At 37.0% G+C, this 25,814-nt stretch overlaps 2 protein-coding genes across 2 annotated transcripts; one reads left to right on the top strand and one right to left on the bottom strand.

Moving 5' to 3' along the window:
* Positions 1-356: 356 nt before the first annotated feature.
* On the bottom strand, positions 357-17,920 carry ZBTB49 (zinc finger and BTB domain containing 49). The gene is made up of 8 exons (XM_003205926.5): positions 17,810-17,920; positions 16,112-16,281; positions 13,407-14,512; positions 8,916-8,962; positions 5,272-5,345; positions 4,416-4,498; positions 4,166-4,327; positions 357-2,244 (listed from the first exon to the last, which is right to left on the bottom strand). The coding sequence occupies exons 2-8, from the start codon at positions 16,261-16,263 to the stop codon at positions 1,577-1,579; spliced, it is 2,292 nt and encodes a 763-aa protein (XP_003205974.1). The 5' UTR covers positions 16,264-16,281; positions 17,810-17,920; the 3' UTR covers positions 357-1,576.
* On the top strand, positions 17,883-25,262 carry LYAR (Ly1 antibody reactive). Its single transcript, XM_010710412.4, has 9 exons — positions 17,883-18,006; positions 18,237-18,423; positions 19,534-19,648; positions 20,165-20,272; positions 21,518-21,601; positions 22,253-22,598; positions 22,829-22,927; positions 23,672-23,757; positions 24,051-25,262. The coding sequence occupies exons 2-9, from the start codon at positions 18,302-18,304 to the stop codon at positions 24,183-24,185; spliced, it is 1,095 nt and encodes a 364-aa protein (XP_010708714.2). The 5' UTR covers positions 17,883-18,006; positions 18,237-18,301; the 3' UTR covers positions 24,186-25,262.
* The last annotated feature ends 552 nt before the right edge of the window (positions 25,263-25,814 follow it).

Genomic DNA, 25,814 nt, shown 5'->3' with positions numbered 1-25,814 from the left:
AATAATGTTTTACTGTAAAGCCTGACAGCACAATGCTAAAACTTCGACAGACTGGAAGAAGTTAGACTAGCAGTGACAAGCAGCAAAAAAAATGCAGAAGATCTGTATTGAAAATGAATACAACCATTCTAAGCAGCAAAGCAGAAAAGGCCTGTAAGCAAAGTTTTTATCTTTCATTCAATCTATTCATTCCATTAATTAGCAGATGTTTTACACAAATTCACCGAAATGCAGGCAATTTACTGGTGCACTGACTGCACTTATTTTATATTCCCATCAGCACTGTAAAGATACTTAGAATAGATGGAATTATGTTATTGAAAAGCTTTTATAAAAAGATGAAACACACTGAGCAATTAAGATATAACGTAAAACATCTTCACTTTATTCAAATTAAGTTAGAATTTCCTGATCTTGATCTCCATTGTACAAATAATCTTCTATGCAAAATAGTTTATAAAATACTAAAAAAGATTTTATTGTAAAAAAAATAAAGTTTCTAGATATACAGTTACTTTGCACTATCACAAATAATATTTAACATTTAATTTTAATATCACAATACTCAAGTCATGTAAACCAATGGTCCTACTGGTAAGAAAACCACTTTTCAAACCCAAGTTCACCAGGGATTTGTTCAATATTTTCCACTTGTCACATCTACAAGGGTTGCTCTGAAAGTAATGCTTCCTATTTTATGGTATCAGCCTATGACATCAGATGACGGGGGTAGAGCAGAAGTTGAATCTTCCCATTAATATTCCACTACATTTTGTTGCCATGTGACTGATGGCAGCAAAAGGACAATCTGACAAAATGGTGTCTGACATGGAAATGCGTATGAAGAGAAGGTGCATCGCTGACTTCCTCCATGAGGAAAAAATTAAGCCCAATTGCATTCATCAATACTTGCTGAACATACATGGAGACCAAACAGTGGATGTAAGCACAGTGAAAGAGTGAGTGGTGCATTTCAGCAGTGGCAACAGTGATGTGAAAGAAAGGCCATGTTCCAGATATCCATGCAGACTGTTTTTAGTATGACATGCAGGTTCTGTTCATTGCTTGAAAAAATGCACAGCTAATACTAAAAAAGTATTTTGTAGCTGAGAACTTTTTCTCTCTATCACATAGTGTTCTCATGCTCTTTGTATCTGTTGTAGTTTCTGTGGTAATTAATAGGAGGCATTACTTTTGGAGCAACCTACGTGTATCCTCACATCATTCTGATGGTTTGTAGTTGAACTGCACTCATAAAATGATGTTAGACATTGGCCTCTCCTTTTTCCTATTATCAGATTTAAAGAAATAGTTAAATAATAAATTTGAGTACATCAGCTACATAATGTAGTCACAGAAGAACAAAGATCCTCAAAACTAGAACTGAACTTTACTGAGCAGCAGTGTAAAGGCAGCCTACACTGTATTCTGGGCACGTACCTTGATTTCTATCAGTACTCAAGCTAGTGGGTTGAAGAACTAGCTCAGACCTCTTTACGCTGCAGTGTAATCATAACAGAGACATATCTATTGCATGAAATGCCTTTAAAAATTTTTGATTTAGTTACTTGACTCTTCACTGCTCCAATTCACTTTCATTCTGCAAAGTCTTCATAGCTAAACCCCAGAGGGTCATGCTAGAGAAGAATGGTCCTTCAGTATTCTTGTATGCAACAGACGATGTTCGACTGCCTAGTGGATCATTACAGTGACTGTCCAAACTAACCATAGAGGAACGGATCATGGAAATACTATCAGACTCTAACGTTTCTTCAGCAGAAGATCCATCTACATCTGCATAAGCATACGGTGGTGGAGTTTGCTGTGTCTGAGCTTTCTGGAGTTTAGCTGAATCCACATTCGATTTCTGTTGGTTTGCTGAGTCATGGTGTTGAATCATTGATCGCAGCTTACAGTAAGAATCTGCAGAACTGCCAAATTCAGTTGAATTTGCAGTTGGACGAACGGGAAATTTAACTGACACTGGTAACAACGTAACAGACATTTCTTGGCCAAAAGAGTCAGAACTCTGAGATTTGTCAAGATCAGAAGTTTCAATCCCTTGAGTAAATTCATCTAGTGTGTTTGGACCTTCGTCAGTGGCTTTGCAATGCATTTTCTTGTGCCGCCGTAAAACAGCAGAGCGAGTGAAGCATTTGTTACAAGTTTCACAGGTATAGGGCTTTTCTCCTGTGTGCGTCCGCACATGTCTACGCAGGTCACCAGAGCCTGCAAAACATTTCCCTACAAGACAGAAGTGATAACATTATGTTTTTGTTCTTAATACAAGCACATAAACAAGCTCTAATAAGAGAAAGTATCAAGTGATGAGCTATGGTACATCCCAGTTGTGTATTTTATTTAGGGTTTCTTCTGTTTCTACAAATCAATTACTTGTTTCTTCTCCTTGAACTGATTTTCTGTCTTATGTTTCCAGTGCTTTAGTTTTTGTCTCCAGAGAAAGGAATATCCATTAATATTTGAAAACTGTGAGCACTCTCAATCTGTTTCAATCTTTGTGGTGGGGAAAAAAGCATAAAATGAAGATCAATAGGAGTCCTCTGCCTAGTAAAGCAGCATGCTTCTAATTATATTCTTCCAGCTAGAACTACATCAAAGAAAGTAATGATTTGATCGTTAGAGAGCAACTATTCTTGAAATGCTCATAAGTCAGCTTTTTTGTTAACCGTGAGCTAGCGTAATGCAGCAGTCCATTTTTTACACAAAAAAAATGCATCAAAACTATTTTTTAATTGCTGTAAATATTAAAGTACAATAAAATAGCAAGCTGTTTGCCTGTTTAATAACCACAGGCTCAAATAACTTAATTACCATATTGTAATTAAAAAAAAATAAATGACCAAGGGTTAACCAAGGCAAAGTGTAGAAGCACAACTGAATGAGGAAGCATTAATTTTCAGAACATGATTCAGACATCTCACGTTCTTTGGAAGAATAAAAATAACTTAATACCTCTTTGTGATTTTCTCATTTCACCTAGGTTACAGATTACTTTGTTTTGTATAGACAGATACCAACTAAAATCAATTGTATTATCTGAAAGCTCACTGAAACTGCAGTCTGTTTTTGGCATACTTTTCATTCTACTGCTTTCTTTTCTTCAGAAAAGCCATCAAGCAGTAAAAATTAAGATTACAAATTACTGGAATAGTACATGTGGACTTTTTGCTTCTGTGAATGATTTCATAACAGTTGATCAGATCTCCTTTGTGTATTTCTTGCTCTCAGAAGATTACCTGGCTAAAACAGAAAAACGATCAAAAGACCACTAGAAAACAAGAGGAAAATAAATCCACTTAAATACTAGTAAAGCAAAGGTTTGTTTATTCTTTCACATCCTGCATGTCTATATTCCCTCCTATTGATGCAAGACCTAATAATTACAGCTTTTGTTGCTGCCTCAGTACATTACCAATAAAACATACCACAGTTAGACATTATCATATGGTAAGTACCTTCCTCTAAAGCTGATTCCTCAGAACGAAATTATACCAATATAGCACTTAGAGGCAGAAAAGTAAGTAGCCTGCAGGATGCTAAGTAATATATGAGATATGGATAGACTGCAATTTCTCAGAACCACGTTATACTAGGGTGAATCACCGATTAAAGAGCTATTTTCAAACCATTTGGAAGTAAAATCTACCCAGTAGATTTTGAAAATGGATGTTCTCTGGAGTAAGGCTTTAATCAAGTTCTGATTTTATTCCAGAAGTTGGAGCAAAGTAGCAAAATGTTCCTATCTTCTATGATTGACTCCAGTTAAACCTCAACAGCATTTAACCAGCAAAAAGGAAGGAAGGAAAGAAGGTTCTATTGATAGCCAAGCGATGCCAAACCAAGCTTTCAGTTAGAAAATGAACAGACAGTATCAGTACTTCTATGGCAAACATATTCATGTTGATTCCCTATTTCTTTTCTGTATTCTTCAACTGAAATTCACTTTTGAACTTATGGTGGCTGCAACAGTTCAGTACACCAGAAGATATACTATGAAAGAGGCAAGACAGAAGATTTTGTTAGAAATTTTTGCAATGTGGTATTTCAATTTACAATCATTTTAGTTGTTATTCTGCTGACACTGTAAGCGTTAGTTATTTAAAAAAAACTAAGATACACCAACCCTATGCACAGTAAATCTTACCACATGCTGAACAGCTGTATGGTCTCTCTCCAGTATGTCTGATCCTGTGCTTTACTAATTTTCGTTGCATGTTGAATGACTTCCCACACTCATCACAGGTGAACACTTTATCTGCCGTATGTGTCTTTTTGTGCTCCTTTAAATTACTGAAGTTACTGAATCCTAGAAAAATATGACAGACACGATCTAAAATACTTCTCACATTTCAATCAAAAGACCTTAAGAGGCAGAAGCTTTGATTCTTACCTACCTCTGCCACAGATATCACACAGATGAGGCTTTTCTCCAGAATGAATAATGATGTGACGCTGAACATCACCAGAAGCAGCAAATCTGTAACAGAATATGCAAATTGTGTAACTGGGTTCACAAACTCCTATATTCTCCTAAATATACCCATAACCACATGGAAATCAAATATAATAACTATCAGATATTCTGAATAAAAAAACCTAAACCACAGATGCCCAAATTAATACATTTGAAACAAACATTTTGCAGTTGGCAATGCCTACTTAAATGTATGCTAGGAAAAAAGGAAAGAAAATAAAAAAAACTACGTCTTCCCCATAAACGTTATTAATTTCCTCCACTTAACATAGTCTAGAGTGCTAATAATATTCCTAAATTAGTGTTCTTTTTCACCTGTTAGCAGGAGGAAGAAATACTTAATACTTTGCTTAAATCTGTCAAGATTCCATACTGTATATGTCTCATATAATGGAATAAAAAAGGAAATGATACGGTCAAGTAATGAAAACAGAAATTGAGGTTAAGGTACAGAAAAGCAAGATTTACTGTGCATCAGACTGTTCAAAGTACACACAGCAGTGTATATATATATCCTTAACTAAAGATGCCAAATTTAAATAAATTTATTTAAACTAAATTTATATAAGGCCACAGACCATACACGTAGTGACATGCTTATCTTATTCATGAGACCTGCAACAAGAGGCTTGCATATTTTAGTATATAAACTCAATGTTTTCTTACGAAATTTAGCAGCACACTGCCTTAGCTCTTGGCCCTTACTTTATCACAACAACTAAAGAAAACACAAATTTTAACATGGTAACTTTACTGGAATGAAGAATTCCACTCACCTTTTCCCACAGATCTCACAAATGTAAGGCTTTTCACCAGAATGTCGACGTAAATGAGTTTGGAGATTACCTGCCTGAAGGAACAGTGATTTAACATTTAACTTCAACTATTCTGTTGGTGTATTCAGATAAAAAGACAATTAGGTTAACTATGAGACAAGCTTTTTAATTCTAATTCTGAGACAGTTAAGACTACAAGACATGTAGAAACTCCAGTAGTGAATTTAGATTACCATGTACTTCTAGTCCAAATGGCTTATGTATGCAATTACATATTGACATGAACAGAGAAAAAGAGCTGGAGTCTAACATTCAGGAAAACAGATCCAGCTATAAATAAAAATAACACAATATAGATTGCAATCAAGAAGAAAATTTAATAGTATATGGCTTATGTTTGTCTCATTTTCCCTGAGCTTCAAACAAAATACTGTTATAACAGGATGCCCAAATTCACCTAGCAGGAGGTAAAGAAAAGGAGTAAACACTTTCCCATCCATAGAAGAGTTAAGAGCTAAGTGCTCCAAGGCCATATTTACCCACATTAGAAGAAAATGGAATAGGATGTATAGAAATGAACAAATAGGATTACTGCTAATTAATTTTCATTACACGTCTTTCCTCCCCCAATCCTGTAAAAATCACACCAGTCTGCTGGCAAGCCAGCTAATGGCATTAGTGACGTGGTTTTGTCAAATTGTCAACTTATTTTTTTTTAGTGCTTCTGAGTGGTTAATCCATCAAGAGTCCAGTGCTCAAAGAACAAGATACAGCTCATCTCCACAGAAGAGCTGCAGATGTTTCAGAAAAAAAGTGTGTGCGTACTTCCAGGGTCCGTTTTATCTAAGTATATTAAAGGGATGTTTCTATCAGAAAGAAAAATGGGAATGTGAAAATTAGCACATCCTCCTCAGTCACAGCAAGTCAACAAAAACGTGAACCTCAGTAATTTCTTCCTACTCCTTTAGATATAAATTGTCTTTGACAATCAATCACTGTAATCATAGCTTATGATATACAGAACAGAAATACTTCAGACACGCATGCAAGACAATACCAAAAGAACAAATGTACACACTGAGAGAACTGTCTTTAACCCTATAAGGTTTTTTAGGCAGATGCTGAAACAGAAACAGAGAGGCATTGGTTACCTATTTCTGTAGGAGATAATGGATTGAACTGATTTCTCCAAGAAGCAATTTGTACTCTGCAAAGACTGAGGATTTTTGGCAGAGATGCTTTGGAAAGCAGCATGCAAGAGACAGAACCTTAACCTTTATTTATGCCACCAAACAAAATACATCAAACGCATGTGATATTCTAGATTAGGAGAGAGTCTGAATACGAAGCACAACAATTATTCTGAAAAGCCTCCAGTTCTGAACCAGTTTTGGTTCAGAATAAAAGTATTTAACAGATAGCAGCAAGCAATCTATTTCTTAATTGTAATGCTGTATCACTTCTTGCTAATAGGGCACAAGCTTGTTATTAACTGCTCCAACACAATACAAAAAAGTAAAAAAAATTAGTACTCTGTCTTCTTCCTAAATCTGTAAGACTGCATACAACTTTGGCTAAAGCACAATATGCCATCCAAATGAAAAGATGTAAGGGAACATTTGTGAGGATTTCAGTGAAAGAAAATGTTTAGAATAATCATCTTACTGATCTTGGTTGCACAGTATTCTTCATAAGTTCAGAGACTGGAGATGATACACAAGACTTGCTGTATTTGCAAGTGGCATGCTTTTAAAGAAAAGGAACTGATGCCTATCAGCTCCCAAAAGGAGCTCTGCAGGTGGCAGTGAGGAAGTAAGTAGGATATTCTGGATCACGAGGAAGAGGAGGACCACACTGCAACATGTTGCTTACTAGTAGGGAAAGACGCAGGCTTGGAAGTTTAAAAGAACCCTTTCTCTCAAAAAATGATTTGTGGTTATTCCACATTATGAGTTCCCATTTTAATTTTCCCTGCTTTCTTCCGTTTCTGTTTCACATTCCACCAAATGGAACATCATTCCAGCTTAATTAAACAGGAGCTGGCATACCAAACACAACAACTGCATTGTGTCCAAAGCCCAGAACATGAAAGCTTAAATAAGAAAAGTGTTACTATTTCTGTGTCTGCAGGCTGAGAAGTTTGTAACAGAGAACAAGACCTGAGATGGCCTTTTCAGCAAAAAATAAACAGTAATCATCCTCAAAACTTACTTTGGTCTTGCTTATTTGCATTATTCAGAAGCAAGCACCTCAGAAGTATGCAAGCTCCTGTTTATGACAAGAAGTGTAATACAAAGACTGAATGCTATGGCTCATATTCTGGAAGTTCACAGATTCCAGAGTGTACCTTCAGACAAGCATGATAACAGAAAGGGGAGGGAAGTTCTATAAGAGTGTTAAATTAAAAGGCAGAAATTTGTTTGATTGTTTTTCATTTTAAATTAAAGAGGAAAAAATGCGTGTTGCCTTAGAGTCTGCCATATACACTGCATATGTGAAGGTTTTTCATTCCCTCTTCCTGCATGGTAAAGATCTACAATATAGGAAAGCACCACGTTTGCTAGAAGTGCTTTTAAAGGAATTTGTGAATACTCACTTTTCTTTTAATGAATGGCTGCTCAGCCATCAAAATGAATGAAAAGGTAATTTCTTTTTCCTGGTTAACAAGCAGACCCAGATTTGCTTAGAATAGCTTGATAATAGCTTGCTCACTGGATGCAGTATATATTTAGTTCCAGACCAGATTGTGCAACTGCATCAGATACATGGATCAAAGAAGCCCCCTGGTCAGCTGCAAAACGGGCCAGAGAAGCAAAACACATGTGGGTGGGAGGTAAAGGCCCTGTAAGTCTAATCCTTAAACCAGGACCCTGAAGGAAGATCAAAGCTATTTGGTAATTATGATGCAATCTTGGTATAAAAATATACTGCCTCCCACAGTTCAGCATAAATATTCCAAATAAGAAAATAGAAAAGAAACAGAAATTTTTGAAGGACAAGACAACTAGGCAACATATTTCTAGAAATATAAATAAGTTGTACTCAGAATAGTAAACAAGCATAGCAGGGCAAGTTAAGACAAATACAGCATAGGCCCCGTGTATAAGTAGGGAATTTCATGAGAATTTTGTTAAAAATTCTGACTTTTGTAACTTCAGATAGACTATGTTGTACTTATTTATAGAAGAAAATGAAACCCAAATTTAGACACTCATTTTTCTAGACAATTCAGAAAAATCTGCTTAATTTATGTCATTTACAGAGATTAAATTGCATTGTGAATACAATGTAAAAATGCTATTCAGAGCTGATTCCTAAGCATAAGGCAACAGCACAATCTGAGAACGAAAGTTCTCTCTATTTCAAACTGGCTGTGGTTCCATACAGATAAATATTCATTTGAAGATAAAATACATAACAGGCATATGAGAGCAGACAATCAAAGGTACAAAACATGACAAAGACATCTAAAGCACTTAACATGTTATTTTCAGATAAGATGTTTAAATATTTTATCTCTAAAGTCAAGTCTGTCTGAGCAAAAAGTATCTTATCTACAGACACAAACCAAGTTTAGTTTTAGAATCAGGACACGGATGCATTTAATTTTCAAGGGTAAGTACTATAATATAAAATATTCCCACCTGTGAGAAGTGTTTCCCACAAATGTTACACTCAAAAGGTTTCTCACCTAAAAGAAGAAACAGAACATAGAACTTCTAACAGCTGCAACAGAATACAAATGCTTCAAATTTGTACACTTCCTTTTAAAGCGTTTAATGTAAAAAATAAAAATATCCCCCAAAGGACACTTACCCGTATAATCAAAAGGAAATTTAAGATGGAAGTATAGCATTTACCATGAAGCTTCTTAAGGCAGGCTTCTCAGAAACAGAATTTATATTTCAAAATAAACAGAAGAACTTTGATACGAATAGGAGCACTTTGTATTTTTTTTTGTTAATATTTTTTGTCCAGATGAAAGGAGTACCGTACCATCAGGAACAGAACAGATGACAGGTTTCTACTACAACAACAAAAGCTATGGAAAGTGCATCGGTCCTTCCATTTGTACATGCAAAGGCCCTCTCTTAAAAAAGAATATGGAACACAGAGAAGCTAATTTAATTTGGGAGGATTCCGTTTTCCCTGCTCAATGAGAACCATACGCCTCCACTCAGCATACAGCCAGCCATTCACTGACTTTAAGTGTGTATTTGCCTTTCAGCACTACATGACAATTAACTGTAATACGTCTGAATTTGTGCATCTAAAACTTCTATCCTTGAACCTGCTCACTCCAGTATTTGAAAATAACTTGATGTTCCACCTAGAATGTGACTGTGCAAAACCTTAAGTATTTCCAGAAGGAAAAAGAGATCTTACACTTTGTTTCATCCTGCTGATGGAAAAATAAAATAAAATAAAATAAAATCAGTCTATAATTTTTTATTTATGTATTTTAACAAGCATTCTCCAGACTTTCAAGAACACCACTTGCCCATTTGTAGTATAATTTTCCACCAAGTACTCTCTGCACTGTGATTCTTCCTCCATCCTCAGAAGTTTAGAAGTACCACCTGCAATATCCAGGCACCGAGGTTCTACTTTCCATCACTGCTGCAAAATACACGTGATACCATTTCAGCATCTAGGACCAAATGCAATTGCCTCAGATTCTAAAATCACAAAGTGAACATAGTTACGTGGCCTCACAGACAGGCAGCAGTCTTCTAGTTAGATGAAAAAACTTAGCCTAAAAATCAATCTTTTCTATTTACTGCAGAATGGAAAAAGTTTCAAGAGAGCTTTTATCCAAACATAAGATAAAATAAACCAATAACTCAACAGTAAGTAGCAGAGAGGGTTGACTTTATTATGACTCTAAATGTGCAAACGACCAGAAATTCTGATACTGACAAACCAAATATAAATGAAACCAACAGGGCATCGGAGCTCTGGCAATTTGGAAGGCTTCTGACAGCCATAAAAGCATTGAGGTAATTTGGAATGGAACACAAAACACATCAGTGGCGATTCCTGCAGAAATGACCTATACAAAAAAAAAAGTTACTGTTGACTCAAAGATTATCATCTGAACAGAAATCCACCCTAAAAAAAAACTGGAAGGGATAAAGTAGAAGTCAAAGGCTCAAATTCCTCAAAATGATTGTTGGAGTCTGTATGCAGTTCCATTAGGACAGTGCTGATACACACTCTCTTTGCTTCAATGAACTCTGTAGTTTTCTTTTTCCCATGATAAAGACAGAACAAAAAGGTTCAGTTTGTTAAAGAAACATCCAGCCAATTTTCAGAGAACTTTTCTACACCTACATAAAACTGTAACCAACCAAGCATATCAGGCATCTGCTGCAAGAACAAATTCTAGCCTAGCAGCAATGCTAGATCACTGAGTGCTGTAGCATCCCTCAGGTAACGTGTGGATAACAGCTTCCTAGGCTGTGTTACTAGGAGTGCAGCTAGTAAGCTGAAGATGATTCTCCTCTGCTTGTCACTGCTGAGACCATACCTGGAGCCTTAAGAAGGCCAACAGGAAATCCTACGCTGTCTACAATCATCTAATAGGAGGACTGATGAAACCAGATACTCTGGCAACAGAGACAAGTTAGATTATCAGATACAGGAAAAGACTCTTCACTCCATTGGGTGGTGAACACTGGTACCGCTTTCCTGGAAAGGCTGTGGAATCTCTGCCTGTGAAGATACTATAAACTTGACTAGACATGGTCTTGAGCAAAACAACCTAATCTAATTCCACCTGCTCTGAGCAGAGCATTTGGACTAAGTGACCTCCAGGAGAATTCTTCTAACCTAAACTATTGTATATTATATCTGTCATTAAATTCCAAATTAAAAACCTTATCTGAAATTAACACTCATCTCCCCAAAGACCACTAATGGATCAACAGCAGTAGAGAAATTTGGAGGGAGGGGAGAGGAAAGTAACTGAACTGCAACTGTGACAATGCTTAAACAAACATCCAGGAGACTTCTTAACCCTTGAACTGATTTCTTTTTTTTTATCTTCTGTTATATCCTTCTTGTTCAACACTGCAAGATGAAATAACGATAAAGTGCACAACAGTGAGATCAGAGCTTCACAGGAGAAAGACAGCAGCAGTGTTTCTGAACAGAACATACAGGTGAGGAGCATAACCCACTAGGCATGGAATACTGGCAACTTGCTCAAGCTAAGCTCAGAATGAAAAGATTGGGGATCAATACTGCATTCCATCACAGGGTAACTGTTCCTGCTTTTTCAATCCTGTTATGAGTTCTTTCCACTTTTTAAAAATGACACATTGTCTGAAAATGTTTGTTTGCTTTTTTAATAACTGGTTTTTCTTTACTAGGTAAGTCAGGAATGTGTAAGAGGGAACCAGACAGGTTCTACCACAGAAGTCACACTGTCACACTAATTAAAACACATTACAATATTCAGTCAAATCCAACAGACTCTACTTCACCGATATGCAGCTATATCTACAGAAACAAAAATTTTAAAACACTTCTGTCAGGAACCCTAAAGTGATTCCTATATAAAGTTTAGTACCCAGTCCATCCCCTTAACATTTAAGTTACAATGCATTACACAAGGATCAAAATTAATCTTACACCTTCTAAAATTATTTTATATGGTTTACCAGACTCAAAAGCACACAATAACACAAGTCAACTATACAAGCAATGCACTCTTAAAACAATCAAGAAGTCTAATGGACACCATGATTCACGAAATCTAGATTCCTCCCAATGATTAAGATATCTAAGGGCAAATTACAACATGTTTCTCACAGTTGCAGTCTCTCTCCCAGATTTATTCTGTAGCAAAAACTCACATTTTACCAACTTCAGAGTCTCTCCCTCAGTTGGGACTCCTCTAGTTGCTCTATCTTCTATCCGACCACCTATTCTCCTGAAATTTATAAGACTTTAAAATATACTTTTTAATGTCAGCTTGCAAGTCGAAGAAAGATTCAAAATGCAAGTCGAAGAAAGAGAGGATGGAGATAAAACACATTCAACTGTTTCACAGGAGAACAAATTAATAGAGTATTACTAGCAATACATACATGCAGATACATTCAAAGACACTGAATAAAAACTTCAAAAGACAAATGGAAACTGTTCATATTTTCAGGTTCTGACCTTCTTTTCTACTAATCACGTGGATAAATAAATTCATAATACTCAGGATTAATTAATAAAAGCAGTTAGTGTTCGCTAAGAAAGACTCATTTACTGTCAAGGTAGCAATACCTTCCGTGCTCATTTGCAAAGAGACATTTTTCTGACAAGATCTAGAGAGATGCATTTGGGGAAAGAGAAGGGCAAAAAGCATTCTACAGTACTGATTGAGAACAATGCCATCTCAAGGACATGGAACCAATGGTGTTACTTGACTAGCCACAGTATCTTTTAAAATCCCTTTTAAAAAGCATTCCTAGTTGTAGAAATAAAATACAATATGCTAATTCAACTGAACAGACAAACTGATTAATTCAAAATTAGACTCAGTCTTGTTTTTCACTAAAATAAAAATGTACTGACATCTACATTAGGTTTAAAAATAATATTACCAATAAGTATTTAGAACAAAGCAAGTTCAAAATTTCCATTCATTCTGTAGCTTATTTGTTTACAGGAGTATTAGACTACCAAGCTCCAATCAGTTCTATTTTACAATGAATAAATCACAATGAAGAAAGGACTGCAGTTGCCTAGAACTCTTACAATGTTTTCTTCTACTCATGTGCACTTTTGTTGTTATCTGCCTTAAGACTTCCAGACAGCCTGACTCTTTTAAAGTAATGGCAAAAATGACATTTCCATTAAAATAACACACATAACACACAACGCTCCTTGAAAAAGAACCCCAGAAACAAGCATGAGGTAGGAATCTTCAATACAATAAAAACTCTAAACTAAAATAGACTCAATCTTACAGTCTTTATTACTACACGATTATTCACTGAAAATAAACATTAAAAAAAAAAAAAACAAACAAAACCTTTGAAAGCATACCCTAAACTAACATTTCTGAATGAAGGGACACATGACATTCTCCTCAATCCAAATATTTGGTCTGCAGACCAAGTTATCGGTAACTGTACCTGTATGAGACCTTTTATGGAGCTCCAGATTGCTTGGATGTTTGAAAGCCTTCCCACACAATTCGCAAGTATATTGCCTCTGTGACTGAAGAGTCTGTGATTGTCCTTCTTGTTCCAAAGGACCTTGAGATCTTTCAATTTCAACAGTTTGTTCAAAATTCTCAGAATTCACCGAGTCATCAGCTTCTTTTTCTTCAGCAACTCTGACACTCGTCACACCCATGGTACTTTCATTTACAGATTCATTTACTCGTGTTATTCTACTGTCATCTTCTTTAGGCTCTGGGGGCTGCTCTGCAGATTTCTGAGATCTCAGAAAATTCAACTTTTTGAGGTGTACTGCCTTTTTCAGCCTCATCTGCTTGGTGGTCTGCAACAGCACGCTTTCTGCATCTTGATCTGGAGCAGCTTCATTCAAGGGCTGAACCAGAAAGTTTGATGGTAAATGTTCAGAGGTTTCCAGAATACATTCAGGGTGACTGACAGGACAGGAATTACTCTGTACTGTGTTTATTTCTGTAGATGTATTGTAAGAAAAGGAATGTTCTGCTACCCTCTCATTATTAGAGCAAGCATTTTGCTTATAGAATTGTTTGCTGTAAAAGTTGCGCAGTTTATAATAGTAATTTGGTTGTTTAAATGGAAGTTCTGTGCAGTTGCCATCTAAGGAGTTGTGTGACTGCTTCTGTAAATCACCTGAAGGTGTGTGAAGATTAACAGACTGTGATGTATGAGAATGGTGGTCAGCCAAGACTTTGTTAGCTTGTGCGTCAGATGAACATTCTTGTAATAAGTTTGTTCCATAACTGTCATTGGTACAACTAGTATCTGCAGTCAAACTATTCTGCAGGGAAAATACACTATTACAAGGCATGTTGGTTGTTTGCTCTATGGCTGTAGAAGATTTTAAAAAGGTGTGGCAAATATTCAGCACATTTTGCACTTGAAGGCATTGTGCAATATCCAACATAGCTTGTACGTTGTCCTGACTAAGATCCAGATGGGAGGTATACATGAAGTCCAAGATCTGGCCAATCCCACCTACATTTTTAATGTCCAAATGAAAGACATCATTCTTCTGGCCTGAAGAATTCTGAAAAAGGGTCCTGACAAAATAAGGCAGATGTTCAAACACACAAATAATTCACAACACTTTTGTAGGAAAAGAAAAAAATTACACATACACACACAAACACCTCAAACAGACTATCTGGTATGAATAGAACTTGTGCTATGTAGTCTTAGTGAATTTGTTGTGGTTTTGCAGATGAACTTCTCAAAACTGCTCAAATATTTGTTTCATACTATTATCCCTACACTTATCCCTACACTATTACACTTAAAGTACAAATTAAAGCAGCAGACTCTTTTTATCCTATACTCGCGGCTTCTTACCCAATGCTTTTTAAATATTTGGTGCAGGGATGCATTTATGGGCTGTTTGCAATAGTCAACAGACCCAGAATGGTGTTTTCCCTTCCACCATAGCAATGGGGACATTAGAAACTTGCCAGTAAAAAGGATAAGACAGACGGCAAAGTCAGCAAAATTGCTCTCTTCTAACAATCAAGTTTGTCTATCAATCATTATCAGTGAACCTTACTAACAACAGTTCATTAGTTCTTTTTATGCAAGTAGACAAGAGGATGGTAATAGTAAACAAAACAGAATTATTTTCCATTATTTTCAATCCTTTCTGTCATACACCCAAAAAAAATTTGGTACTGAATGAGAACCAAGTAAAAGAAAAAAATTTAAAAAAAGAGTAAATGTACATGAGCCTAAAACAGCAGTTCAACCATCACATACTGAATTTTATCTTCAAAGTAACTGAATTCACAAGATAGCATCAAAGCTGCAGCTCTTCATATGTATAACAAGTCCTAGACTGATCAGATTGGCTCTACCTCAGCCAGGACCTTCACACTTTCCACTAAAATCCCCAGATTCTAACTTGACACTCTCCCAGAAAAGGATGATGTATAAATCATCTTCTTGGGTTAACTCACAAATTAGGTTTGTTGAAGGGTGGGCATAACATCAATGAGCAGTGAATCTTACACAAAAGGCAGCTGAGGCTTAATGAAAAGCACTTTTGGGTTCCGAAAGGATCTCCTCTGGGAGATCAACAGTGGTTGGGCTATAGAGAGGGGAGAAAAGCAGGGAGTGATGTTTCTTCATGAGCTACCTATATACTTTTAAACACATACTGTCTCTCTGACAATTTCTTCTATGCAGAGGTTCAACATTACCTATGTAATCAAATTTTGTTTTGGACACCACCAAACAGAAATGGATAACACTAACTGTTTCTGTCTGGCTCAGCTCACATTCAGAATAGTTATCTTTGCATACTGAAATTGAAATACTGACTGCAGTATTTCATGCCAAAATCCCCTGTATGAAGCACTGTAAGCAAACAAAGAACAAAAAACTTCCAAACTCAAACATTGTAGTAGTTAATGAGGCATACCCAAAAATTAAATTAGGATGCTCTCTGTTTTTAATTAGGTATAATACTTGATGTAGATTCATCTCTGGACAAACAGTTTAACTTTTTACCTTCCACTCTAATACTTACTTTGTGTGCAACTACCAGAAAAACAAAGCATAATTAAAACCACTTCTCAGGTAAAACCTCAAAAAACAGCATTCAGTTCACTTTTTTTTTTTTTTTTTAAACAGAAGAAATTTCTGCCACATACCTGAAATATTGACTAAAAGCAGCTAACACATTTTTGTGTGCTTTGAAGCAGACACCTTTCACCACCAACATGCAGTCACAGAGAAGACCCTGAATGCGCTGCTCGTGTAGCTGCTGGAGTAGATGGCAACTATGGCTAGCAACAGTGTCCATGCTAGAAAGTCACATTACCTACAATAAAATAAGATGTTAAAATGAATTTTAAATATCAACTCGCAAAATTAATTTAGAACATGAAGAACATTTTTAGCATTTTTTTATCTCCTAAAGGAAACAGTAGTTTGGACTTGCCATGTGAGCTCTGAAGACATTTCTCTGTTTAAGAAAATCAATCACAGTATTTCTCACCAGAAGAAACACAGCAGCAGTTATGGAAAACATTGATTTTAATGAAGTATCTCTTACAGCAAAAAGCTTCTGCAAGAATGTGCAAGCAGTGCTGCAAATATATTGATCTCTATATCCACAGGAAATGCAAAGCCAACAGCTTTAACAAGATTATATGGCAAAATCATATCAGACTTATAAAATAGTAATATCTGTAGAGGACAACCTCTTTTGCTTCATCCTCTCAACTGGGCAGGGAGAACTCTGGAGCAGCACTGTTTGTAGCACATTCATTGCTGTTGGAGCTAAGCACATTTCTCACAGATCTGGTTTAATAGACAAGCTAGAATGGCAATTCTTTTATTTAACAAAATGTAAAGCCTCATAAAAGCCACTTTTTGAACATGTTGAAGACAACGTAACTGATATTAATCCCACACAATACATCCACATTGAATTCAATACTTTTTTTTTTTTTTTCAGAAAAAGGATGAAACTCCAGCCCTACAAACTGGTAAGCACAAATGAAAAACTTAAAATCTTAGGACAGTGTTAAGTTGTAATCTTTTAATTAACAAACAAAGCAGAAAAAAACATAATGCTTAAGTGTGAGAAGAGCACAGTTATCCCCATTTTCAATTCTGATGAAGGGCTATAGTTTCCCATTTTAATGTACTCCGTAATAGAATCACAGGAATGGCCAGGGCTGGAAGGGACCTCAAGGATCATGAATCTCCAACCCCCCTGCCACAGGCAGGGCAACCAATCTCCACATTTAATACTAGACCAGGCTGCCCACGGCCCCATCCAATCTGGCCTTCAACACCTCTAGGGATAAGACATCCACAACCCCTCTGGGCAGCCTGTGCCAGCACCTCACCACTCTCTCTGTAACTTAAACTTACCACACATTTCCTTTCCTCCTCGCATATCGAAGGGGTACTGCAATATACGTGCTATCCGCCTACTTCACCTTGTCTTTTACCAGAATTTAAAATAAACTAGCCGCACCTTTTGCGGCTCCCCCCCTGGGGGCTTCGTGAAGCCCTTAGCAACCCACGAATTCGGGCTTCCTCAGCAGCCAGATGCCTCGGTGTCCGTGAAGAAGGGCACTCACGCCGAGCGACTCACAGGCAAGAGCAGCCCCAGCCCCAGCCCCACAGCGGCTATTTACACGCAAATCGAGGCTTCAGAATCCCCTCAGACCTTCAGGATCCCCTAAGCGCGGAGCAGGGGAAGGGCATAAGGTGACAGAGGGAGAGCGAGGAACGAGGCAGGCACAGAAGGGAGCGGGCTGAGGAGACAGCGGAGCGCGGCACGGCTTAACAGACGACCGAAGTAAAGAGCCAGCCCCGCTCAGCACAGCGCTTACCGGCTGCGGTCACCTCGCAGCTCCATCCCAGCATCAACCCCACACTCAACCTCCGCCCGCCGCTTCCGGCGCCGCTCCTTCCGCTTCCGCTGCGGCCCCGGGCAGGCGGAGGTGGCGCATGCGCAGAGCGGCGGCCGAGGCAGGAGCGGGGCGGCTGGCGCACGTGTGCCGGGCAGCAGTTGGAGGCGGCAGTTGCGGTGAGAGGGAGTGCGGCCGGAGATCGTAGCTCGCAAAGACGGCTATGGGAGGAGGAAAAGTCTCCGAGACGCAGCGGTGCCGCTGAGGGGACACTCTGAGCTAGGGCTGGGAGGGGGCAGCAGGAAAGGGTGGGGATAGGAGAAAGCCGAACTGCGAGGCTGTTAAACGGGGGAGATAAGAGCTGGAATGTTTCTTGCGAATGGTGGCAGCGGGGATCTTGTCTCGCCAGGGCTGTGCTGTGTGGGGAGGAAAGAGATCGGCCCCACCTCGTAGCAGCTGCTGACCCTCACCGCCATGGTCGTCTTCACGTGCAACGCGTGCGGGGAATCCGTGAAGAAAGCACAGGTTGAAAAGCACGTGAACATTTGCAGACACTGTCAGTGCCTCTCTTGCATGGACTGTGGCAAGGATTTCTGGTAGGTAAATGATGGCTCCTCGGTGGCTGTCACACAAAGGTTTTCCTACAGTGTGTGAGAGCTAACTTTGGCAATTTCTGAATAATTTAGATTTCTGCTTAAAAAGCACACAGGTTTCTTTCAGACTCAATCATCCAAGTGCGAACGAGAGCTTGGAAGTTCTCCTGCACTGGCAGGAAGATGTATGGCACTGCACTCATCCAGAGCATCTTTGTGCACCTCGCCTGATCTCACCTGGACAGAATCACAGAATGGCCAGGGCTGGAAGGGACCTCAAGGGTCATGAATATCCAACCCCCCTGCCACATGCAGGGCCACCAACATCCCAATTTAATACTAGGCCAAATTGGACTAGTATTGGACAAACTGGACGTCGGTGTCAGACTGACAAGTGTCAGATAGGATCGATGTTGTTGCTGAGAAGGCCATCAGCAGTAGATAAAGGTGTCATCGGTACTGAGTATATACCTTAAGACCAGGTCTGCAGACTAAATGCTACTTCTGCACATTGCCAGAGGTTATGTGAGGTTGGCAGTGACATCCAAAATTGTGAATTTGCCACTTCTCATAACAAAGAAGACAGCAGTGTTACTATCTGCGTTTTAAATATGAATGTATGAATTTGCGTAAGAAAGTAAGCTCATCCTCAGATAATCACAGAATTACAGAATGGCTTAGGTTGGAAGGGACCTTACAGATCATCCAGTTCCAGCCCCCCCTGCTGTGGGCAAGGTTGCCAGCCACTAGATCAGGCACCACATCAGGTTGCACAGGGTCCCATTCAACCTGGCCTTGAACACCTCCAGGGATGGAGCATCCACAGCTTTTGTTTATCTATTTCAGTACTTATCGACAACAAAATTGTTGTTATTCATTTCTTTTTGAGGGTCCACATGCATTGATTGGAAAAATTATTACTGCATTAGTGTATCTGCATTCGATGTAAGCAGTCTTACAAGCAGATACTTTAACCATGTTGAACTTCTATCATATAAGCGTTAGCAGTATTGAGGCATAAACAATAGATGCTGTTACTTCAATTTGTTGATCACTGAGTCTGTTTGAAGGACTGAGCACTTTAGTGAACTACAGTTGAAAATCTGTGTTCAGGGGTGATGACTATAAGGACCACGTGAAGTGCGTAACTGAAGATGAGAAGTATGGTGGAAAAGATTTTGAAGCCAAAACTAGTAAAGGAGATGCTAAACAACAGGAGTGGCTTCAGGTAAGGTCTATACTATACACTGATATAAGTAACTCTTGATTGTTGAATTGACTTGATTGTTACTGAAGCAGGCACTGCTGCCAGAAGAAATGCATGTCAACTGTGGCCTCTAAGATGGCTTGTTTTTCACAGTTAATTCCAGAAGTAAAAACATTTGCAAAAGTTTGCGAAAAACAGTCAGTTGAGAGTTCATTTTCTTAATGCAAGCACTTCTCAGAGTGCAGGGCTCCCCTTTATGATTGGTGGTTACTTTAATTTAACTTGTACAACAGAAAGTATCAATGAGCAGTCCTGCTTGCCTCTGCTCAGTATCACAGTATAAGTATTTATACAGGTAACTGATGCTTATGATAAAACTATGGGATAGTATTTATTCTCAAGCTTATTGAATTATTTCAGTCAGCCTATACAGTCTGTGGGTGGTCTTTGTCCAGTGTGCTTCCAGCTTTCATACCTTGCATGCATCTTTTGATCATTATGCTTCTTCATGATTTCATCTTGGTTTTCTTCATTCAGAAAATTCATGAAGTAATGAAGAAACCCAATATAAACCCTAAAGTGCGGAACATCTTGGAGCAAATGCGTTCCTTTAGTAATATTCCAAGAAAAAAAGTAAAATTTCAGGTATGTTTTATGAGCTTTGTAGTAATTCGTGAAGTGAACTTAAAAATAGACTTTCCTGGTGTCTCTCTCTTTTAAGAAAGGTGGGACAAATTGTTTTATTTTGAGCATCAGGAAGTGGATGATGTAATGGCCAACTTTCAAATAGGAGATGTTTGTAAATTCTTTCTCCTTTCATAAAAGGTGTCTAAATGCAATTTGTCTAAATGCAATTTTAATTAGTTATGAGGCCAGAGTCTCACAAAATTGATTCCCAGACTAAGGGATTAAGGTTGGATGTGTAGGCTTGTTCTTTTTTAATACTTCTTTTTTCTTTTTGCAATTGCTTTTGAATGTCCGTATTCTTAGACATATTTGCAAAGAATTTTTATGTCTGTGGCTTAGGTTTTGCCTGGGAGATGCAAGAAACTGTTTGATATAGGGAGTTTTCCTGTTGATTAGTGTTCTGAGTCCCTCTCCCACACAGGGTACTTGACTGAAGTGCTTCCCAACCATAGCAGACTCCAAATGCTTTATGTGATATCTGTAAAGAATTACAAGTTGACCTCTTCTCCACCTCTTTTTGTGTCTCAATTGGTAAAGCTGAGAGAAAATAATGATTGCTTCTAGGTGATTCAGATAGGATGCAATAAAACTGATGTGAACTTGCTACCAGAGAACTAGCTAGAAGGTTAGACTAGTTTGACAAAATTGACAAAAACGTTCTAAGCAAGGGAAGCTCTATTTTCAAGAATTTTTTTTCTTTTTGGTAAATTGTTGCATTGAAAGATCAAAAGTTTTTGCAGTCCATTATTCCAGTTTATCAGTGCAACCTTCCCAGGTATCCCTAAAGGATTATTTGTCTCTAGTGAAACAAACAAGAACAGACCTTTAATATTTTAGCTCGTACAAACAGTCAAAAGGTTTAGGAGGGCATACGTGCAACCAGCTCTGTTCAATAGCTTGAGGATATCGTTTTCTGTATATCGATCTCATCTGGATTATTGTTGGTGAGGCAATTGACAGGCATGGCATAGACTTAACAATATGCTATACAAAATGCTAAAACAAATTAGCATTGAGTTTTAAGGGATTTGTAGAGAATAAACATCGAACCAGATCTTCATCATGCAGAATAACAAAATTCTTAAATTTAAGAGCTAAATACATGGTAATAAGAAGAGGGGAAAAAAAAAAAAAGAAAAAAAAGGAAAAGGAGATGCGCTTTTTAAAGTTATTGGTAGTGTATTCTTTTTCTTTCCTTCACAGAACTGGATGAAGAACAGTTTGAGAGTTACTGACAGCACTTTGCAAAATCAGGTGTGGGATATTTTTTCTGAAGCAACTGGAGATGTAAGTTAAATTAGAGATACAACACTGTACAACAGGAATGCAGTAAAAAAAATGTTTATCTGCAGAAATCAAAGCTTTGTGTTGCTTGTAACTTGATTAATTTTAGCAAATATATCTTAAAAAACTACACAGACTCTTCTTTAATCTGCACATCCCTTCTTCCTTTTATTCTGATAATGTCACTAATTGTTAATAGCAGTGTTTCAGAATGGTATCTTTGCCTGCTAAGTACAATGTTTTAGTATAGGAAGTACATAATGTTTTGTCTCATCACAATATGTTTTCTAGCATTCATGTTGATTGTGTGCCCTTAGAAATTCTGATACTGCATTTTAAATGCCTTGAGAGTGGAGTATTTAAACATGGATCCATGCAACAAGTACACCATTTACATAATGCAAGATGTACTGTAAAACATAGGAAAACAAATTAAGCTAAGTCAAAGATTTTTTTGCAAGATAACATTTCTGCTATGATGGTGAGATTATTAGTTAGAAGAATCAAGCCACAGTGTTTACTACTGCTGTTACCTTGTGTAATAAGCGTGGCTGAATTCAGGATATTGGTGTATTTCAGAAATGATGTAGTGGAGAAAAGTTGAATTATCAATAAAGGCATGTCAAAACCGTAATACTCTGTCTTTCAAAAAAGGTGTCAGGTAAAAAAGAACATGATAAACCACAACAGAAGGATGAAGTACAGTCTGCAGAAAGTGGGCAAGAAACGATGGCAGAAGAAAATGGAGTTACAGATGGTAAAACCGAGCGGAAAAAGAATAAGAAAGAACGAAAAGAAGAGAGACAAAAGAACAATAAGAAGGAGAAAAAAGATCTGAAATCAGAAAATCAGCCTGTGAGCTCCGAAACAAAAAAGAATAAGAAGTCCAAAAAACAGAAGGAGAGCTTGGAGAATGAATTTGAAATGAATGGAAATGGCCATCAGAATGAAATAGAAGAGGAAACAAATGTCAGGAAACGCAAACACAAACATGTAGAAGGTATTTATCCTACTTACTGCATTATTGTCTCCAGACTTTTGTCAGTGCCTACAATATCAATAATCTACCTCGGTGGAATTTTTAAAAGGAATTAACATTAAATACACAAATTTAACAGAACATGAACATCCTAGCTAATACAAGCTTACGTTACAAGAACAGAAACTTACTCCTTATGGAACTTTTCTTCTAGCTTTATCACTTTTTCTGTGTGTGTATTTCACCTCTAGAGGAACCTTGTATCACAAAAAAGAAAATGAAAACTGAAAGCACGTCAGAAGACATGGAAACAGAAAACAACAATGGCAATGAAGAAACTCTTGGAAAAGGTAAAGATATTCCGAAAGGGAAAGTTTAGATGGTTACAAAACTGCTACAAAAGACCTCATGCAGAATATGGTGCTTTTATAGCAAGCCATGAAGTAAGTTGTACTGCAATCATAACATTCACCTATCTGTTCCAGAGGATGAAGGTTGTGCTACACTTCACACCTAGTTCTGAATTCTTATGTTACTTCTGTGCTGGCAGCCTCTAGCTATACTTAATTTCTCTGGAGAATGAGGAATTTGGCATATTTCTTTCGCCACATTAGGTTTCTTCCCTGCTGCCATATGCCTTAGCCAGCGTAGAGGAAAAACGATTAGCAGCTTTGTATCTGTTTTGTCTTTTACATCACCATTTTTTCTAATTGAATCATAAATTGGAGTTTATCTGTGTTTGACTTGGTTTGTGCTTACATAAGCCAAGGCACTTCATTATCTTTGGGGAATGCCTGTCCTTGAATATGCAGATTGTATATTATGTAATGGTTTCTGATTTATAGCTGAAACAGAAACAAGGCAAAGGCCATCTTGACCCTAACTGCTGATGTTGTACAATGATTCTTCACAGATATCCAATTAAAATATTCAGAAACAGCCTAACTGACTTCATGCTTAAGACACTCTGCTGTTGTAGAGTCAGTAGGATAACAGTGAACCATGATGACAACTGAACTGGTTCTAAAAGTAGTAGGTTGAAGGTTCCTACCACAAGAAGATCTGGTATACTTTACAGTTTTATTATTTTCTAGGTAAATTCAACTGGAAAGGAACCATCAAAGCTGTTCTGAAACAGGCTCCAGACAATGAAATTTCAATTAAAAAACTAAGAAAAAAGGTACAGTACACCATTTTTTCTTTAGGTTTTAAGTGTTCTTTGGTCTAGACATTTTTTTTCCTATAGTGCTGAAGCTTGTAAAATCCTGTCAAAAATGTTTGATATTACTTAGCAGAACATCAGTTGACAGAATGACCAGAACTCGTTCTTTAGAACTCAGTAGAATACTGAGGCAAGTTCTGCAAAGACGTAGCATAATAGATTCTGAGCTGCTTTTAATATGGTAACATGAATGTATTACTGCTTTGACTGGATCTTTACTAACTCAAAGCTGTTCCTCTTTCTTTGTGTAGGTTATAGCTCAGTACTATGCAGTAGCTGGTGAACATCACAAATCAGAAGAGGATATTCTAGTCATATTTAATAAGAAAGTGAACAACAATCCCAAATTTAAAGTTTTAAAGGATAAAGTGAAACTCCTGAAATAAGTTTTCATACTTTCCATAATGTTTGCATTGCAGACTGAGTCAAATTCTGCTGTCAAGTGGACAGATGTCATATATTGGTCTCAATTTAAATTGATTATGTATGAGAGAACTGAATTTAAGACCAGATTCTACTTCTTTTTCTAGATTTATCACAGAATATTTTAGGAGTGCTGCATATCTGTTTTCAGATATTTTTTAATTTTTAAGGAAAATGTATATTTTTTGTACAAGTTTTAAGAGGCATTGAATATAGTAGGCAACAGCTATATTAAAATTCTCCTAGTAATGGATTTAATTTATAGGCACAAATGTTTATCAAGACCAGGGTTGTGTTCTTTTTGTAGAAACTATTGTAAGGGCAATAGGATTTTCATATTCAAAACCTCACCATGGAAAAATGTTTTGTTATGATACAGTTAAAAAATGGTATGACTGATAGTTCCTTTATGCACTGTAGCTTTAATAACCTCTTAATTTTGTGTTGTGAAGTGCATAATTACAATATCTGTAAAACTTGTGTAATAATATTGCACATTCATTGAAAATCTAAAGACTGTTACCTGTACGTGCATAGCAACTTGGTGTTATAATTAGCACTACAACTAACTAAATAAGTGATGTCACTTAGACTAAAAATTGACCAATGAAATGTAAAACACCACCTTAAATGTATTAAATCCTGTCAGTTTATGATTGTACCAAAAAAAGAAACAAACCATCCCAGAAGAAATCTGTGCATGAAATCCACAAACTATACATAATTTTTTGTATTGCAGTCACTGAAAGAATGTTAAAAGGGCAGAAATCTTAAAATATCTGAATTTGTAAAAATACTGAATATATTAGAAGTACAAAAATGTAAAAATACTGAATATATTAGAAGTACAAAAATGTTAAATGTCTGGGTCCAGTCTCTCTGAGTACATACTTGTCTTGTTTATAATAAAAAAATACAATAGAAGTCCATAATAAGTTTCTCTCTTCACTAAATGTTTGTTTGCCAGTTCATGAAAAATGGCTTTGGACCTATGTGAATAAAGTTTATTTACATAATAAATATGTATGCTGCTGGGAAAACTGAGTTCTTTCAATGCATTCCAAAACCTTATTTTTACTTTTTTTTTTTTTTTTTTTTTTTTAATATAGGAAAGGACATAAAACTAAAATGAATACGTTCCCATTTATATTTTACTACAAATATTAATGTTACATAGAGATATTAAGTAGTTGGAGTAATTGTTAGATGTTTTAATTTTTGTTTAAAATTCATTCCAATTTATGCCATTTTCTTACTTTGTATCTTCCAAAGATAAAAAGTTGTTTTGCTGACGATATGATGGTGGCAATGTTGACCATGTTGTTGATCATAAGAAATAATAAGAAAGGGAGAGAGAAAGAATAGGCTTTGCAAACTTGTACGTTTTTCCTTATGAATATTGCTGGAAGTACTACAGTATGGTAGAGGAGTCTACGTCCCTTTAGATCTCTTCAAATGCTACTTAAGTCCATGCACAGTTGCATGTATGTGCATTATTAACATGCAGCTCAACATTAAAAATAACAAGAGAAAAAGAAATCTATATTTTTTCATTATACAATTAAGAGATTCCTCAGAGGTCTGAACTTAGC

The sequence above is a fragment of the Meleagris gallopavo genome, chromosome 4 (genome assembly GCF_905368555.1).
Source record: "Meleagris gallopavo chromosome 4, MGAL_WU_HG_1.1, whole genome shotgun sequence".
In the NCBI taxonomy this organism is placed as follows: Eukaryota; Metazoa; Chordata; class Aves; order Galliformes; family Phasianidae; genus Meleagris; species Meleagris gallopavo.
Note: the sequence above shows the minus strand (reverse complement) of the source record. Positions and strands in the feature narration are given on the sequence as shown.